General features: G+C 38.5%; 1 protein-coding gene across 6 annotated transcripts in view; it reads left to right on the forward strand.

The window, feature by feature from the left end:
- EPHA6 (EPH receptor A6) overlaps nt 1-18,651 on the forward strand; it is a 363,966-nt gene that overhangs the window by 253,043 nt on the left and 92,272 nt on the right. For 4 of the 6 annotated variants that reach the window (XR_004420696.1, XM_033085021.1, XM_033085038.1 and 1 more), the window contains exons 7-11: nt 3,218-3,265; nt 3,688-3,850; nt 12,078-12,186; nt 14,908-14,978; nt 16,871-16,996. Coding sequence is in view for 5 of the 6 variants with exons in the window: in XM_033085021.1 (XP_032940912.1) it covers nt 3,218-3,265; nt 3,688-3,850; nt 12,078-12,186; nt 14,908-14,978; nt 16,871-16,996 (517 nt within the window). In the remaining variant the exon portion in view is untranslated. The remainder of the gene's footprint in view (nt 1-3,217; nt 3,266-3,687; nt 3,851-12,077; nt 12,187-14,907; nt 14,979-16,870; nt 16,997-18,651) is intronic. The other 2 variants (XM_033085032.1, XM_033085052.1) reach the window with 1 other exon arrangement.

Here is an 18,651-nt window from a genome sequence, read left to right on the forward strand (position 1 = left end):
TATTAGATAGACTCCTTTAACTCGTGTTTAACCCCTGCATTCTCAGAACTGCTTCTTGTGAGTCCTTTGCCATCTTAGGATCACAAATGCCGCTCTGATACTGATGCAAAGGGTCAGAGAATTTCTTGTGTCCCTTTTCTTTTTTGTGAACACTGAACCATACATAACTATATATTAACTTACTTCTTTTGGGCCGTGGGAGGTGCAGCAATATCAGTTAAACTTATGTTTTATTTTGCAGATTTTGTAGTAGCCCTCTGTACTTATCAAATACAGAACAAATGTAGTCCTTGACCTTTCCCATTGATTCTGGCCCTGTCACTGTCTAGGTCAGAAATCTATCACAAGAGATAGATCCTTCTAGCACACAAAATCTGCTTCCTTTTGATGGAAAAATAGGGTGCATGATGGGTGGGTTGATGTTTATCTATATTTTGCCACAAACTGAAAGCAGGATCTGGGAAAAGCATGCACTAACATCCCGGAAGCACATTTAAGTCCTTCAGTTTAAAATTGATTTTTTAACACAAAATCCCTGCAAAAGTGGGTGCATATGGCCTAAGCAAGAATAACACAAAGCATCCAATACTTCTGTGCAGACTAGAATTGTATTTTTCTGTTCTGAGTCCATCTTCAGCCTTCCTGGGAAAGATCATGGCAGAAGGAGTGGCCAGATCATGGCCAGCCTTGAGAGCCATCTCTGTGGAAAGCTCTGGCTTTTCAGGTAGGCTGCAGATCAGTTGTCAAGAGAAAGGAATAATGGCAAGGCATCCACTTTTGGAGACACTTCTTATGCATGAATCCAGTCCTAAAAGGCTGAATTCTTTGTGCAAAACATTCCAGCCCTGGGAAGTTTCCAGCTATGAATCATTTTGTCTTGAGTTTGAGCAACTTTTTCCTCAAGCCTCTTGAAGTTTGTTCTCAGACCAAGGTGACAGGTTCCCTTTGCACTATTTCACGTGCAGTAACAAATCTTGCCCCCTTCCTCATATGACAGCACTATTACTTTTAAGGTTGTGTACTCCCAGACATCATTTTTCAGTCTGTGGGATGGATGGCATGAGAGGCTGCAGAAAGAAAGGAGAGGGGAGGGCATGAAGAAGAAACCCTTCAGGGCTTCCTGCAAACACCCCCTGGAGGTGGCCAAAATACCTTCCAGAAGGGACAGGCAGCAATGGCTGCCCCTCAGGAGGATGCTGTTTGCTCCAGAGAGACCCATTTTGTTGATTAAACGTCACCATCACATCCCTTGTCACGCTCATCATCTTTGACCAACTACAAATAATGAACTCTAATTGCTGCCTACCTGTCCACACCCCTGGCTATGGAGCCAGTGTATCCCCAATTTATGTTTTACACAAGCAGTAGTTAGCCTGTAATAACATATATATAGCTCAGATTGTGTGTTTTTAAAATGTCTTTCCCACTTTTTGCTGCCATTGGCTTTTTTCTGCAGGCTTCAGGGAGTAAATCTTGTCACTGGATCTTGGGGAATCTCCACTGATTTTTTGATAAAATTTCCATTTCCATCCTCCTCTTAAAGACCCTATTTCCTTTTACAATTCCATCAGGTTTTTTCTGCAATCTCTCCAGCAGGTCAGAAGAAGCAGTACATTGTTGAATGCTAGGACTTGATTTCAAGCAGTGAGGTAGTCTAGGGAAAGGAAACAGCTTGCAACTATTACAGTGTACAGTGCAATCCCTCATGTGCTGCTGGTCCCTTCCTTAGCTTACAGAGCCTCAATAAAAATTTCCAGAGCATTCCAGAGTATAAAATCACTGCCATCTATGGGCCATGACAGGGCACTTTGAATCATGCTTACACCTGTATAAAACAAATATTTGCTGCTTACATAACCTGCAGTGCAGATTTCCAAGATCTTTCCTTCACAGGAAGTCACAAAAACTTAACCAGGAAATAAAAAACAAAACACCTGTCACTCAAACAAGTAGGCTTTCTGTCAAAAGAAAATAGGTTTTTTCTGAAATGCATTAAAGTATGCCTAAAATCCATTAATCTGTTCAAAGTGAAGTTACAACATTTCAAGTAATTGGGAGAAGTCTTATAAAGAACTAATTAGGTGATGTATTAATTATAGTCTGTATACATAACATTACATGTACAGTTTATCCTGCTGTTTGAGTTTAAATACCTGCTCCTCACAGCTTCAAATTTTGGTAACAGACTGTAGAAAAAATTCATACTTCCTCTTACAGTAGTTTCTCAAATTACTTCCACTGTTTGAAGCACAAGTGAAATGCAGTTATTTTTTTATATTGATCACTGTTGCCTTCCTCCTGCTCCTTCCCTTAACAGAATCATGAGGTTGCTTCTGTGTGTTTGTTTTGTAATCTGGTTTTCTCAGCCATCTCCCTGTATTCCTGCCGGGGGAATAGTGATCCACCTGCTGCCCTGTGCATTTGTGACACATGGCTGAAGTTAACTCAGCCTGTTTGATAAAAACTGTTTGTTTTATATAAAAGGTGCATGCATATTGCTGAGAAGAGGTTAACAGTCCAACAGAATCTGACTGAAACCTAATTCTCTCTTGGTTATATCTCTTCTATGAGCTAGATTTCCTTCTGAACAGGCTGGAAGCACCCTTTGAATAACTTACACCTGCTCTAATATCACTGCATGGTATAATAAATGTATATGGTGCCCTGTGGGTGTCACAGTTGAACTGTTAAGCACATGCCAAGGACATTCCTGCTCAGTTTGGAGACAAATCCTGCTCCAAGGGAGCAAACCTAGCCTTAAGGCAGCGCATAAAATATTACAGATTACTGGTTTATCAAGTAACTAATGACAGGGAATAAATGTTCTTCTTCCAAGTCATCCTCTCACGTAAAAGCATCATCCAAGACTTGTCTAGCAAAGCAGCACTCAGTCAAAGCACAGAAATTGATGTTTCTGGTCTCCATACTAGAGCACCTGGTCTGCAGGGGTAATTCCCAGAGACCATAATTCTGAGGGATCTCGGTGACATCCAGGAATTCTCAACAGTTGCCTGGGATCAACTGCAAGGAGATTAACAGAGGACTTTTGCACAGAGTATTCTACTTACAGAGTTTCAAAGTGAATTCCATGTATGACTGCATTAAAGCTACCTGGAAAGAGGCACTGAGCTCAGCAGCAGCAGTGGGGCAGCTGAACCATGCTCGAAGTTGACAGGCTTTAAAGAAAAAGTTAATTCCTATTTTCTTTTACCCACAGGTCTACCCACGGATAGCGCCGGCATTTTGGCACTACCTGCGGGTAGAAGTGAGTAGCGGGTATTTGAATACTCCCACATCTTTATTTTGCAGCTTGGTAGTGTTTACTGACCTCCTAGTTTGTCCATTGTGCAAAAATGATGAGCTTCCATTCTAGTTGCCATTCTTTTGTGAATGTAGTTCTTGTACTAATTCATGTTGGTTTGACTATGGTTGGGTTGGTTGCTAACCCAAGTCACAAAAACCTGTGTGTATGCAAGGTTAAAGACAAAAAACCTGAAATCTAAACTCAAGGCCATATCATTCTGACTATAGCACAGAACCAAAGTACAAAAATCCATACCTACACCTCCTTTTATAAGCGCTTTTTACATTTGTGAGAAGAATATGGAGCTTCAGTTCTGTTATATCATTTTTGCAAAGATTGTTCAACTCAACTTGATATCATTTCTTCCCTCTTTTGTCCCTCAGGAGCATGAGCAGCTCAGCTATTCCTCCACAAGGTCCAAGGCTCCAAGTGTTATCATCACAGGTCTCAAGCCAGCCACCAAGTATATATTTCATATCAGAGTCAGGACGGCAGCAGGATACAGCGGCTATAGCCAGAAGTTTGAATTTGAAACTGGAGATGAAAGTAAGTTTTACTGAAGGAAAAAAAAAATAATAGAAGTAGCATCTAATTCTAAACCAGTGAGACATTGGGAGTTTGAATGGCTGAACCCATACCATTTGTTTATCACAAAGTGACCAATGCTATGAGATAAAAAACAAGCCTCAGACTCACAGTTCTGGATTTACAACAACACATGGAAATGTTATCCCAGTGCTGCAGCCGAAGGAATGTTCTCTTCCATAAAATTTCCTTATGGGTCCCTTCCAAGCTAAGATGCTCTAGGATTCCCTGATCCTTTCTTTCCTTACAGAAGTCCTGCCTCTTGACATCTAGAAATACCCTTAGCCAAGTCCCTAAGTCTGCAAGCTCCCAGTGATGGACTTTTCACTCTGTAGCTGTCAGTGCTCCCAGACTCCACAAATAAAAAACTGAAAACTTTAGTTTCTATCATATAGAAATTTCTATCTATTAAACCTACTAAATTTGCCACTAAGAAGCAAGAAGCCTTCCTATTCTTACAAAATATGCAAAAAGGCTTCATGTGTGATGTTCACACTCTGAACATTTTTGTATTTGTTGTGTGTTGCCCTCCATGTTCAAAGAAACATAGAAAAAAGGTACTTACATGTATTTGAGAAGAAATTAGTGTAGTAGATACAACACTAAAACACTTATTAATTAAATTACTTTAATTAGCCAATTATGTATACCATGTTTTTCATTAGTGTTTTAGAATTCAAGTTGTTTAAGCTAATGTACAGACTCAAAACTATGTAAGTGCTCACAAGAGCACCCAGGGATTTGTGTTCCATTTTTATTGCTTCTTAACTTCTATTGCAAAAATCAATCAGGGATAGATTTCCAAGTGCTCAATGCCTAATTGGACTTTTTAAAAATTTCTGGGTACTTAAGTCAATTGGTTTGAATAGGAGTTGAGCACTTGGGTGCTTTCAAGAATTTCGGTAGATCTTGTCTGTATCTTCTGGTGCAATAACTAGGAGGCTTAATTAATGTAAAAAGAAAATAGTATTTGAACCTCAGTGATGTTTCACATTGTGAAAATGTCATTTGCCCATCTAAATCAGGGAGACTGTGGCTCCAGTGACATTTTCCTCACTGGTATTGAGGGAATCTCCTGGAAGTGACATTCCCCTTACTCCATCCCAGCCCCATTTCTCCTTCTCAGTGCATTGATGCAGCTGACTCTTGGGCTGCATGGTGAGCTTAATTTTAACATTCTTTTTGAAGTACAACATCAAAGGTGAACCTGATACTGAAATAAACTAGAAAATAAATCTCTCTATGATGCCATAAACAGACCTAACACAGCTGATCTCCCAATAATTCTTATTTCTTTTACTTCTATGTCTATGCACTTGCTGCTAAGCTAGTACATGGTTTCATATAGCTGAATAAATGGAATACAGCAATGGTTTTCAAGTATTTCAAGATGCTGACTAAAAATTACACAGAGAGATTTGGGAGAGTTATGTTGAGATTTGGGCTACTTGGTTCTGTCAGCACCCATAAATGTTAATTTGCCCTTGCTGGCCTGCATCTGTCTTACAAACCAGTCCTAGTCCAGCTGTGTAGGAATCTCTCTTCATCACTTACTATTCTGGCAGTGTGCAGCTCAGGTGAAAATTTTCCGATTTTTTTAATATACATTTTTCTCAATTTTTCTGAAGGATAGCAAATAATATTAGGCCAAGGCAGACAATTCCAGCTCCCTCCATCTCTGCTTGCTAGAAACAAGTTACTTGGTGAAAATTCCACTTTTGCAATTACTTTTTGAGCACTTTCAATTAGAATTTGATTAACTCAAAAGTAACATTTTCATGAGAAGACTAGGAAGAACAGAGTGTTTTAAAATTCTGTGTTGTGAACAGAAAATGTATCAACCAACACTCCCATGGAAATAACAAAAAATATTGTAAGTCATGTGTTTGATAAAAATCCTCCTTAATTGACCCTAGCTTGCAACATCCTTCAGCTCTCTGCCAGTTGAACATGTTACAGTAGAGAAGGATTTCCAGACCAGTTCATGTAAACCTCCAAGGTTATTCCCTTCACCCTCCTTGAATGTTGACAGAATTTGTTAATAGATAGCAGTAAAGCCAGCAATCAAAAATTAGGGTTTTTTCTTTTATAGACTAATTATAGAAAATTAATGATTCATCAGCTGTGAGATGTGTATATCAATGTCCTAAAACATACTGTCCTTTGGCAGGACAGTGTCCTGCCTTCTCTGGTGTACTGGGTGAAACACTTCCTGTGTCCTTTCAATTATAAAGGATAAAATAGACACATCATTACCAGGACACTAAAACATTTTGGTCTGATTGCTAAAGGTGGTGCATGAGGGAGAGAGAAGACCAAATCTGCAGTACCTGTGGAAGAAGTTAGTTATTAATGCTGATGTGGTTTTTTGGGAAGCACCTCTCTTACTGACCCACAGACTGAGGCAGCCACAGCTTGGGGAGCTCTGTTGTTGAACTCTGTTGCAAAGACAAACAAGTGGAGCATCCAAAAGAGTGAGATTTGTATTTTCTTTGTGATAGGAAATGAAGTTACCTAAGATACACAGAAAACTTCTCTTCAAAGAAGCAGGGATGGATGAATGGATGCTGTGAGACATTTCTCCCCCTTTTAAAGCTCAGAGGCTGCACCTGGGAAATGTGAAACCTTTCCAAAGCACAGCAACCACCACTTGTGCCTGTGTTTCTTGTTGCCATTGTATTCAGTCTCATTTTCAGCACCTTTCAGGTAAAACTCTCCCAGCAAAGCTGGCAGGTTTTCATACACACAGCTGCCACTGCAGGGGCTTTAAATTGGAGCATAAAACTCACTTGCAGTTCCTGCTTTTATCTGTCAGAATTACCAGCTATCTGAGTCACCACAAAAACACTCTGGTCCTTCCTAACAGAAAATAAAATGTGTTCTGACAATAAAAAAACATTTTTCCTAGGGCAGAGATCCTTTAATCTCTGACTGTTACCCTCTCTGGTTTTTTTTTTCCCTTCTCTTCTAACCAGCTGTTTTTGGAATACCTTTGTTGGTTGGTTGGTTTTGTTGTTGTTGAGCGTTTTCTAATTAATTATTCAAACCCCCCCATTTCTTTTTCCTAGAGAAGTGGGTTTTTTTTAACATTACCTCAGATGTCCTTCTGTCCTGAGGAATTTGAAAAATACTGAACAATTTACAGCTTTTAGGCAGTTTTCATGCCAAAGCAGGGCTTGTTCTAAAACCAAGTTTATTTTCCTCCTCAGCCTTCCCATCACTAGGAAAAAACAATATGAAAGTGGAATGATTGGCTTGTTCTGGAAGGGACCTAAAGGACAAAGTAACATTTTATGCAATATGGACTTGTGCTTGGGCTGAACAGAGTGATAAATTGTGAGCACATGGTGATATTTAGTCCAAAAGCAATGCAGACTTTGTATACTTTAAATTATTAACAATAAAACCCTAAACATTTCAGAAATGCTAATGGAATACTTGATCAGGTGTTCTATAAAATTGAGGACTGTGAAAAAATAATTGATTTTTGTGTCTTGCCAGAAAATTCTGCTGAATTTTCACATTCTTCTCCCTATTCCCACATCCACAAAATCTACTTTTAACTTTTCATCCTCAAATCAGCCTGTTTTGGATTTGCTACCAGATGTGACTCCCTTCTTTCTAGAACTCCAAAGCTCAAGAAAAGGGTCCTGGATCATTGATTCCAGTGCAGGTCCACTACTGATTTAAGCACAGGCCCTGGTTCATGCCATGACAGAGAAGCCATCCCTAGGATTTTTAGAAATTATATTGCATTACCAATGCAAAATGGAGATTTTCGGGGGGGGGGGGGGGGGGAGTGGTTTTTTTAAATGTTTTATATTTTGACAATAGTAAATCGAATTCCTTGTTGAAACAAAACAAATCAGATGACACATATCTCATGTTTAGAAACTTCTTGTTGGATCTCTCCCCACCTCTGCCTTATCCTGCTGTTCATTCAGTATTAGTCAGCACTGGATACCAAAGAATGTCTCATTTTAATCTTTAAATATTTCCTTGCTATGTTTAATACTTTCAGTCATTTGCTGTTCACATTGGATTTTGGTCTATCTGAGTGCACTACTGTGTGTGTGCAGAGAACCCAGAGACTTCACTTTTCCTCTGTGTTTCCTAAACAAGAGCAACATCTTTGTTCAGATCTGGAACTGCCTGCACAGGCTTTCCATGTATCCCCTGGCCAGGAAGTGGATGTTAGAGGAAAACACTTGGAAGAAAGCTTTTCAGATGAACAAAAGAGTTTTACATTCTTATGCTAGTCACAGTCCCTTTTGAGATCACCTTTCCTTGGCCTTCTCATTTCCCCTTTGACTGGACACCATCAGCTCACTGTATCCCAGGAATTGCACAGGAACTGCATTTTCATTTGTGGAAAGGTAAAGGTTGCCCTGATGAGACTTTCTGTTTTTCTTACATGTTTTTCTTAATCACTGTTGTTTGCAATGCCTTGTAAATCCCCCTGACAGCCTGTTCCTGTCTGGTAGAGCTCCAGTGCTCACTGTCCACACTTATCTGTCTTACAGCTACTCACTGTTATCAGTCTGGCTGTCTTTTTGTCACTTTTTTATCTTTCAGTCTGCTGGAGAGTGTGCTGCCTGATAGATGTCACATTGAAGTAACAAAGGGATGTAGCTGAGAGACAGAAGTGAGCTGTCATTAGGGCTCTTTAATACCAAATGCACAAACTTGTAAAATGTTTCGGAGAAATCTGCTCAAAGAAGGAGCAGAGCCAAAAAATTCTCTCTGTTTTTCAGCTTCTTGCGCTGTGACTAAAACATCTGCACCATTTCTTCCAGTGTGCCCAGTGAGGAAAGGAGTAAGCCTCAGGGTATTTCCCTTCAGCCCAGAGGGAAGGGAAAGTGTAGTTCCTCCTCCATACATTTGGATGAAGAACCTAGGGAGAAGATGAGACAGGGCATGGATGTAAAATGTGGATTGTAGGGGCAGAACTGAAACCAGGCTGGATGCAGAAGGGATTTCTGGGCATGGTATTAAGCAAGGAAGGTGGAATGATGCAATTAGAAACACAAGTGTCATTTCAGGCATATGGCATGAGTTAAGCATAAAGAGCAGTGGCAGTGAGAAGTTTATCTGGATAATAAGCTCCTGGGTGCACATACAATCCATACTGCAGTTTTAAAATAATTTTGACTAGTCACATCAGTTGCAGGTAAAATGTTCTTGAAGAGTTTTGCCACCCAAACACTGCAGTATGCTACTGAAACTGATCTTGGTTAGGTCATAAATTCTCCCTTTTCCTTGTCTTAGCTACTCATTTTTAAAGTGTTTTCTTTAAGTGTCCAAATGAACTTACTGAGCAGACAGGTAGAGGGATTGAGACATAGTTCCAGACTAAGTCCAGTTAGGGGGGTGCTAAGCTCACTTAGCTCTGCTCATGGTTTATGATAAAATTGAGGTGCCCTGGACAGCACTGAGACAACAAAATACTGATTTCAGCTATAGGAATGCTGATTCTGGAAAAAAATGCTGTATACTTCTGTGATTAAATGCAGCACTTTCATATGTACACACAAACGGATGAAATGAGGTTGCAGGATCTTGCTTGACTTTGCTATCTGCCATAGTTGTTTTTTAAACTGAGTTTTTCTGTCTTGCATAATCAAGAAGTTCTGAGGAGAAACATAGGGTCACAGACACAGGAAAAATAAGGAAAACCAGGAAATGACAAAAAATATTCAGGAACATGCACAACAGAAACAATTAAAGCTCCTAGTATTTACAGCTTGAACTTTACCTTAAGAGAAGGCTGGAGAAATGAGAAAAGAGCAGAGGTTGAGAGACATGTAGAATTTGATTTAGAGTGGCAAAATGCTGTAAAAAATTCTAGGTATTGAGAGTCCCTGATTACTGTCTTCTCACTGCCTAAACAGTTTTTTGTGGAACCTTTTTACCTGTATGTGATAAGTGATGTATGTGCATACCATGTGTTTATATGTGAGTTGTTCACTGCACTGTGACTTCATGGATTTTATTGAGGGATCACTTCCATTTTTACCTGCCTCTCTGTCAGTTTTTAACAAACCCACATTTTCTAATTATACTTGTCTGTCATTTGACATTTTTATCTGACAGGTAAATTAAGCTCATGTGGAAGTTTCAGGCTTGAAAGCTCCTTTTAGTGATCTAATTGCATTTTTAAAAATCCTAATGTATTTGACTCTGGCCTCTAAAATACAAACAAGAGAAACAGAATTATGATTTTTAAAGTAGGTACACTCTCAGCTAAAAATTGTATTGCTTACAGGTAGAAAGAACTTGAGTCAGTTTTGAATTTCTTCCCTTCGTTAATGTGAGTGCAGGTGCTTCTTGGGACCATGGAGTCAGCCCCTACATTTGCATCAAGAAATTCCTGGCTTGTTGGTCTTAGCAGTGAATGTCTGATGAAGAAAATCACAGCTAATTCATCTGAGCTCGTGGTTTGCTTTTATCCTGCCAAATTCACTATTTTTGCACGTATTTTCTTCCTATTAAAAACAAAAGGAGAGCTGCAGTTTTTCTTCTCCTTTCCACTGCAGAGATGGGCAAGAAAGACTTCTCTGAAACCTTCTCTAACTTCAAACCTTGTCTGACTTTAATAATCTTTGCCACATTTAGCAGAGCTCCCACTAGTCTGAAAATGGTATTCATCATTTGCATTGTTACTTGTGTGGCATGATATTTGTTATATTGCATTTTTCCAACTAAACCTGAGCCTGTGGAAGGTAACACAGAGCTGGAATCCATTCTCATAACATCACCAGATATCATTTAACTGTTCAGTCAATATTTGCTCCATCATTTATTGGAAGATGTGTATATTTAACTTGTCTGATCACAAGTATGTATACTTCCATCAAATTGTTTGGACAGAATGGCAGAAATCTAAAAGTTGGTTTTGCTGAAAATTTGACATCAGCTACTATTGTTTTTATTTGCATTGCTACTCTTACAAAGCCAGTTGACACCATGAGTTTTTAAACCATACACAAATATTGTTCAGAAGCCAAATGCCTTTCTAGGAAAGTTTTGGATAGCAATGTGTGCATTGCATTGAGCTTCAACAGCTGCAGAGTGAGAATATTGCCTGCTGAGCTTTCTAGGCAGCAGCCTAGGTGATTCCCCTAAGCTTTAATCACCTGATGCCTAAAGAAAGCTGAAGATTTTGCTTATTGAACAGTTTGAAAGTTTCCCAAATCAAAATTGCTTCCCTGATGTAAAAATTATTTCTTTTTCTGTATTTACTCCTGTTTTCAGAAGTAATTGAATAGAATTATTTATTCTTCTTTCAAAACAATGTTTTATTTCCCATGGAAATAGTAAGAATTGGGTAAGTGTCATGAGGTGTAAATGTTTAAGTGTAACAGGGTTTAATAAATAAAACTTCAGAGTCACAAGATGGGAAAAAGATAAAAAACAATGAGCCTAATTTTTTTCTGCTCATATAGTATTTGGACAGTGAGGACCACCTGCACTGTAAGTAGGTAAATTCTCAATGTAAAGATTTAATATTATGCACAATAAATTAACAAAAGTAGGAAGTGTCCAGTGGCTGAATAATTTCAGGTGATCTTTTTTAACTCCTAAACATCTTACAAAAAGCAAAGAGAAAAACAAGAGGCATAAGACTTTTTCTCAACTACAGAGTTGCTAATGATGTTATGATAAAGCATCTTATCATAAACTGTATGTATTTTGTGACAATGAAACTGAGCACCAGACATGCTGAAGAGTGTGTGAAGCTACACATTAGGTGTGGGGTTTTTGCTTTGCTTCCTCCTAAACCCAGTTTAGCATCTTGACATAGCCAGCACTGCTGCTGACCTCACTGGCACAGGGGGATGGAGAGAACTTCTGAATTAGGTGCAGGATTAAGATAAATGAAGCTAAGGAAGAAAAACGGTTTTGTGTCCAAAATCCTGTCATGTTCAAACTTTAGTAATTGCAAATTCTGATAGTGACAAATCCTCCTTTTATAAACCTGTGATTTTCTCCCTTCCACCCTAGCTGAGACATGGATTATGGTTTCTCACTCCACAGACACGTTTGCATCCAATACCCTTGCTAAGAACAGAGAAAACATCAAAAACAAATTGCAACATTTGACCATTGAAATTATTTCAGCCATTCTGCAGAATCCCTGGGTGATGGATGGAGCATCAACCTCTTTTTTTCTGTGCTTCTCTTTCAGCTTCTGATATGGCTGCAGAGCAGGGACAGATTCTTGTAATTGCCACTGCTGCTGTTGGTGGATTCACTCTCCTGGTCATCCTCACTTTGTTCTTCCTCATCACTGGCAGGTAATTCAAACACTGTTCTCATATAGTCCCATGTAAAATTAAGAATTTAAGAATAATATTTAAGTCATTAAGGCACATTTTCGATCTAAAATTAGGGTTAGACACAGTGGGAATTGTTCAGTACTGGCTGTAGAGTTCTTTTGTAAGTGCTTTTCATAAAGACACAGTTTGGAGAGATAAGAAATTATGTGAAATCAGGAAATGGTTTGGATATTTTAGAAATAAGTTTCTGGACCTCTTTCCTGCAGAGTGATAATTTAAAAATACAGTATACCTGCTGCACCCTATGTGCAGGTTCTGACATCATAAGGGAAAAAAAAGTAATTAAAAATCCCAACAGTGTATTTTACAAAATCTCATAACTGTCAGTTGCAAAACTTTAGAGAGTGCACTACTCAGGTATCAACAGAGGGTGATGCACTTTCAGATTTGTAATTACACCTCTGTTTTGTTGGTATAGAATTACCTCTAATTTGAACAGAAAGTAAAGTTCTGTCAGTGCAGGCCAGAGGTTTTATTTGCAATACCCTAGTAACTAAATATGGCACTGCAGTAACTGCCATTATGGGAATTAATGCTCTCTTTTGTAAATAATAAAACCAGTTAAATCTAATGTTCTGGTGAAGATAATAAGAGCAGTTAACCTTGGAACATATTGTGGCCTTTGATAATCTTAGAGGCAGAGTAAATATTCCTGCAATTACTACAGAAGGTGTAGTAAGATCTTTCAGAAGAGAGAGGAATTATTTAGACAGAGACAAATTTCAGAGAAAATGATTGCGTGGAACATGTATGTGAAATCCTGAAATATAACTCAAATACTTCCTTTGGAAAAATTCACTAAAACAGGAATGAAAAAAATATATGGAAATGGGTTTTTTCTCTGTATTTCTTCCTCCTGTTTTCTAATGTTAAGAATATCAGAGATTCTTTTCGTTTCTACTGCCTTACTCAATGGGACCATTTCAATTATGTAAGATAGGAATTCATTCTGAAGTGCTGCTTAAATGCAGCGATAAGAGCGCGTTCCACAGAATACAGAGCAAGAAAATTTTGAATAAATACTCAATTTACTCTAGGACTGGAGGCAAATTTCAGCATGAAAAATGTGGCTGGTACCCTACAGATGTGCTCTGCTTCACTGTTTAGAATGAGCAATTTGATGAGCTGTCGAGTCTCAGGGCTGCTGATGAGCCTATTCAGAGTGGAGAGGCTGGGTTACAGGAGCACCTGCACTCTGCTGGGTGATTATCCACCAGGAGCAGGCAGGAAGCACAGCTCTCACCTGCAGATAGGAATATGAAAGCAACAGAGACTTCAAGACACAGGACTGGGGTCTTGGCTCAGTTTCAGGAAATGGGATATTAAAGCTCACTCTGATTTAGTCTTATCTCCAATTGTCCTGTAGCAAACATGAGCAGAGAATGAGGAGACTCCTCTGCTGGTGATTAATCACTGGCTTCTGTAGTCAAGATTTGGGGCCACATGGATGTTTAGGAAGGTTGGCTAAGGTTAAAGTCTTTTTTCTTTGACTCCTCCCTTGGGCAAGCTCTTGGAGTGTAAGAATTTGTGTTTAGGGCTTTGGACAGGTGGCACCCTACAGAGCACTTGTTCAGGTCCTAAAAATGGTACTGGCATCCTTAGGGAGTCCCAGCAAATGGTGTTCAATCTCAAAGTTTCCACAGAGTCTGAGAATCCACTGGTTTGCATGCCCTCCACAAGGGTACATCAGCTTCGAGTTCCTGCCCTTCATTTCCTCACCATCACCTGTGTAGCAGTGAATGAACTTGTGACTGTTCCTACTGTGTTTCAGCAGTTTAAAGAAACCATTGAAATGAGCTGGGTGTGTTCACCTGGTCCTCACAGATCTCCACTGTTAGTATGGATATACTGACTGTAATTATTTGTGTTTAATTTTATAATGCTGTTAATACTCACACAAAGGACAGTCATTTTTTTCCAAGCTGGTCTTGGAACTGCATTTCTGTACTCCAGAGCACACGTCCACAGGCACTGCTGTTCTCTACAGCCATCAGAGCCTCAACAACCCTTTGCTATTCCTCAAACCAGAAGATTTCCCTCTAAATAGTAATTATTAGGCTGCTCAGCGAGCGAGAAACAGCTTTAAGACCAAGAGCAAATAGTTTGTTTTTTCTTGACTGAAGCAGTTGGTCCTGCCATATGACCCCCCTAAATCAGCATTATCAGACCTAATGTTCAGCAGCTCAGACTACACAGAGCCACTCAGCAAAAGAGAAAAATGGGGTCCTGATGTGAAAAAAATACTTTATTTTTTTAATGAAACATGATGAAGTCATTATAATTCTATTCTGAAGAAAAAGAGAGGGTATTTTACCCACCGTATACAGAAGTTAATGGGGTAAGGTTTAATTGCCACAGGCCTATTATGCAAACAGGAATGCAGGAAAGTAATAATTTATTGAAGTACCAGAATCCTTTGGAGGAGTAAAAAAAAAATTGCATCAAACTTAAATTCAGGTAGTCATTGTCATGCTAAATCATTCAACCATGATCTTTTTCTCTTTGTATATAATCTATTTGTAGTTCATCATACATATTTCCCTCTTTAGATTCGTAAGTAAATATATACTCCAAATGGAAAGAATTTGGCTTTCATAAAATTGCAGATAAAACTTGGTGAACATCCATTTTATTAATCTCAAGTATTTTGTTTAAAACCTCTCTTGGTTTTTTTTAAAGATGCCAGTGGTACATAAAGGCCAAAATGAAATCTGAGGAGAAACGAAGGGCTCATTTGCAAAATGGACACTGTAAGTAGTTCAACACTGTAATATCTATATCATGTTTTAAATGTTTCCTGAACAACTTTTGCCCTTGATGTTTAATCTGGTTATTTGAGTAGTTCCTTACTGTCTGCATCATCAACAGTCTTTATTTTTGTTTACCTTTTCACTAAATCTATTCTAGTTATAAAGGTTTTTTGCTATTCAGCTAATAATATTTAGGAGGTTTTCAGGTATATTACTTTGAATTCTCAGTTTTTCTGGGTACTGAATTTCTGCCTCAAAATTCCTCTCTTGGTGACTGTATGACTTATTTGAATCTAGTTCTCTTTGGATTTAGGGATCTACACTTCCAGCCACCCAAGAAATAAGAAGTGGAATGGGTTGTCTTCCCTCATGTTCCTGCTCACTGATCAGTACAGTGAGAGAAAATCCTGGTGATCTCTCATGGGCAGTAATTATTTTATATAGCTTAGTTTAGCCATCTACTTTAAATTAGTTGCATTACTGTTTTCTGTTAGAGTAGCAATTTAAATCTATTTTTTTTTATTCAAAGTGTATTGCACAAAGGGTATCAGATTTTATTCTTTTATCATTTTCTGGAAATGCTATGATCAACACAGAAGTTACCAGAAGTAAAATATTTTTTCAGCTGACACCACTACATTGAGTCAAGTGTCTCTTTCTGTCAAGGAAAAGGGCACATTTGCCTATAAAGTATACTGCCTAAAAAGATGGTTTTGTCATTTGTTCCCAAACATGGCCAGAAATAAAATAATATAAAAACCCTCCTCCTGGGGAGTTTGATATATGCCTCTGAGACCATGACTGAATTTGGAAAAAACCTCACTCGGTGTGTCTCAGGCCAGGTAAATGGTGACTGTATTTCATGTTGACACAAAGCTCCATCTCACAGCCTTCCCATTCATTTGTAGTGATCTCAGCATCACCCTGGAGGGGGCTAAGTCTCTACTCATAGATGTGCTCCACAGAACCAAGAATAAAGAGGAATTACTGCTTTAGACTCAGCTATTAACTGACAGGAGAAAGAAGGCTGAGAAATGCTTTGTTTTTTTTTAAAGGGATTCTCTGAACCCAGCTGCAGATGTCTCTTTTTATCCTGATAAATTAATGGATTATTAGCATCAACTTCTGATAATGTATGAAAATTTTCCAGAACTTAATCATGATATGGCAGCAGCCTAAAAGAATTCCCATCCAGATAGTCCAGAAGAAACAACACAAGTTCTTGAACATGCTATACTCAGGAACACAAGGGATATCAGCCATGCCAGAAAATCACAGCCTGTTGGAGCCTGCCAAAGCAATCTGGCACCAACCCACTACTGCCGTGGCCATCTCCAAGGAAACAGACAGGAATTATCTTGAAAATGGCTTTGGATATTTTTGTTGTCATCTTGCACCTGGCTCTCAGGCTGTTCCAGCTGATCAGAGGAGAACAAAGCAGCACAGCCCTCCAGGACTCACCCTTAGAGAAAAGGAACTCAGAGATTTTACCTGTTCGGCAAAACAGGATGTTCAGCCATCCACTCCTAAATGAAAGGAGAGAACTAGAAACAACTGTTTTCAAAGTAAAGGGCAGATTGCCCCAATTGCCCAAGGAGCAGCAAAGGGGAAGATAAACTGCTTTGGCAACAATCACTGTTGTTTTGAGACCATGCTTTTCATTATCATTAAGCCCTCACTTGGTGTCTCTGCAGACCCTTTTTCAAGTGGCTAGCTCTTCTGTTGGGGTCTGAAATTTTAAATCTGGAAGATGTAATATATTATTCAGTCCTTCCAATTGTCTAGTAAAAAAAAAGCAAAACAAACAAAACAAACAAGCAAACAAAAAGCGATTGCTGCAATGCATGAATGGCAAGGAGTTCCTGATTCCTATTATTCTCTCTTTCTTGCAGTACCTTTCCCAGGACTCAAAACCTACATAGATCCAGACACATATGAAGACCCATCCCTTGCTGTCCATGAGTTTGCCAAGGAGATTGATCCTTCAAGAATTCGTATTGAAAGAGTCATTGGGGCAGGTAAAACTATACCTACTGTAAAAAAAATCTCCAGACATGGCAATACTGCTTTTCATAAGCATTAGGAAATTAATTAACTGTCATTTTTTTGCATAGGATTGATTTTTATTTTGCCTGGCTTGTTGGTTTTTAAAATTATTATTATTATTTTGTTTTGTTGTTTTTGCCAGATGTATTCAAAACACATTGTCACTCAGCATGTGCCATAGTTATTTTCTTGTATTCTCAGTCACTGAGGGTGAAATTAGATCAGAATCTCTTTCAATGGGGATATAAGTTCTGAATGTAGAAGACTGAGAAAATTGAAAACTGGAGGAGTATGAGGGAGGAAAAGGAGAGGCTGGCTTGGGATAGGCTCTTCTGTCTGGAGAAGGATCACTGGCAGGGAGGGAAAAGAGGAAGATCTGTTGATAAGATGTATACAGTATGAAAGATAATGCCCTGTAACCCTTCTTTTTATATTTGTTTCATATATCTTAGTCACTCTAGAAAGGAAGGGTATTCTTCAGTGTAAACCCCTCATTTAATATGTTACTACTGATGACCCTGGAAATATCCCCAATGTTGCTAAGGAGTGTTTTATGCACTAGAAATGTTGTGCAATAATCCTACAGAAATAAAACCAGGTCTGGTAGCAGCCAGGAGAGAGAAAATATCGACCTGAAAGTAAAAGAGAAAATTGTTTCACATTGCAGTCCATAGTGCTGGAGTGCTCCAGTTTGCCTGATTGCTTAGGCCACATCATCTGTAGCTGGAGCTATGCACCTCTGGAATTATCAGCTTGGGAGAGCTCCCAGAGGGCTGATCTCTGCAGAAAACATTCAGTTTGCTTTCTTCTATTTCTTCCTTTTCTTCAGACACACTATAGATATTGATGTTTTAGGTTATAAAGCAGATTGAGCTACATTCCACAGCTGTGGAACTGCTGAGTTCAGTTGAATACAACAGACAAGGATTATTTGTTTTAGTTCAGAGTTAAATTGTGTCCTTAATCTCAATTCATTTATGAAAACTCTTCTCCCAGCTTCTCTCTACATTTTCTTGTATGCATGGAAGTGTATGCTTTGACATATTTTACTTCTATGTGTTTTATTTTTATGGTTTTTATTTTCTAAAATTACATGGGTAATTTGTCTACTTAAAAACACTCACCAAACAGGACTTGCAAATGAAATTTAAACCCATTTCCATGCATGCAATATACAGTTTAAATACCATGGCTGAGGCAGGGAGAGCACAAATTCCCACACAGTTCTGCAGTAACTACTCAGGGACATAACATATCAGAATAATCCTCAGCAGTCCTAAAGATTTCTGTGCATTCTCTCTAATTCTGTATTGCACATTTAAATTGGATATAAAATAGATTTCTTACCACAAGAGAATTACCTTTAAAATATGTTTACAATTTTCACCTAAATGAAACCAAAAATCAAGGTCTTCTCCAAAATGAAACATTAATATCATTTAACAAGTCAATGAATAAGGCACTTCTAAATTTGTTGTTTTAGCATTTTATTTTGGCCAATAATTCTCACTTTTCATTTCTGTAACTTTAAATTTTCAAACAAAAATTACTTCCATTCAAGAACCAAAAGATTTCATTTTGAAACTCCCAAAGGAGAAAATCACAAATACTTGGGAAAAAAATTTCT

This window comes from Catharus ustulatus, chromosome 2 (assembly GCF_009819885.2).
Source record: "Catharus ustulatus isolate bCatUst1 chromosome 2, bCatUst1.pri.v2, whole genome shotgun sequence".
Taxonomy (NCBI): Eukaryota; Metazoa; Chordata; class Aves; order Passeriformes; family Turdidae; genus Catharus; species Catharus ustulatus.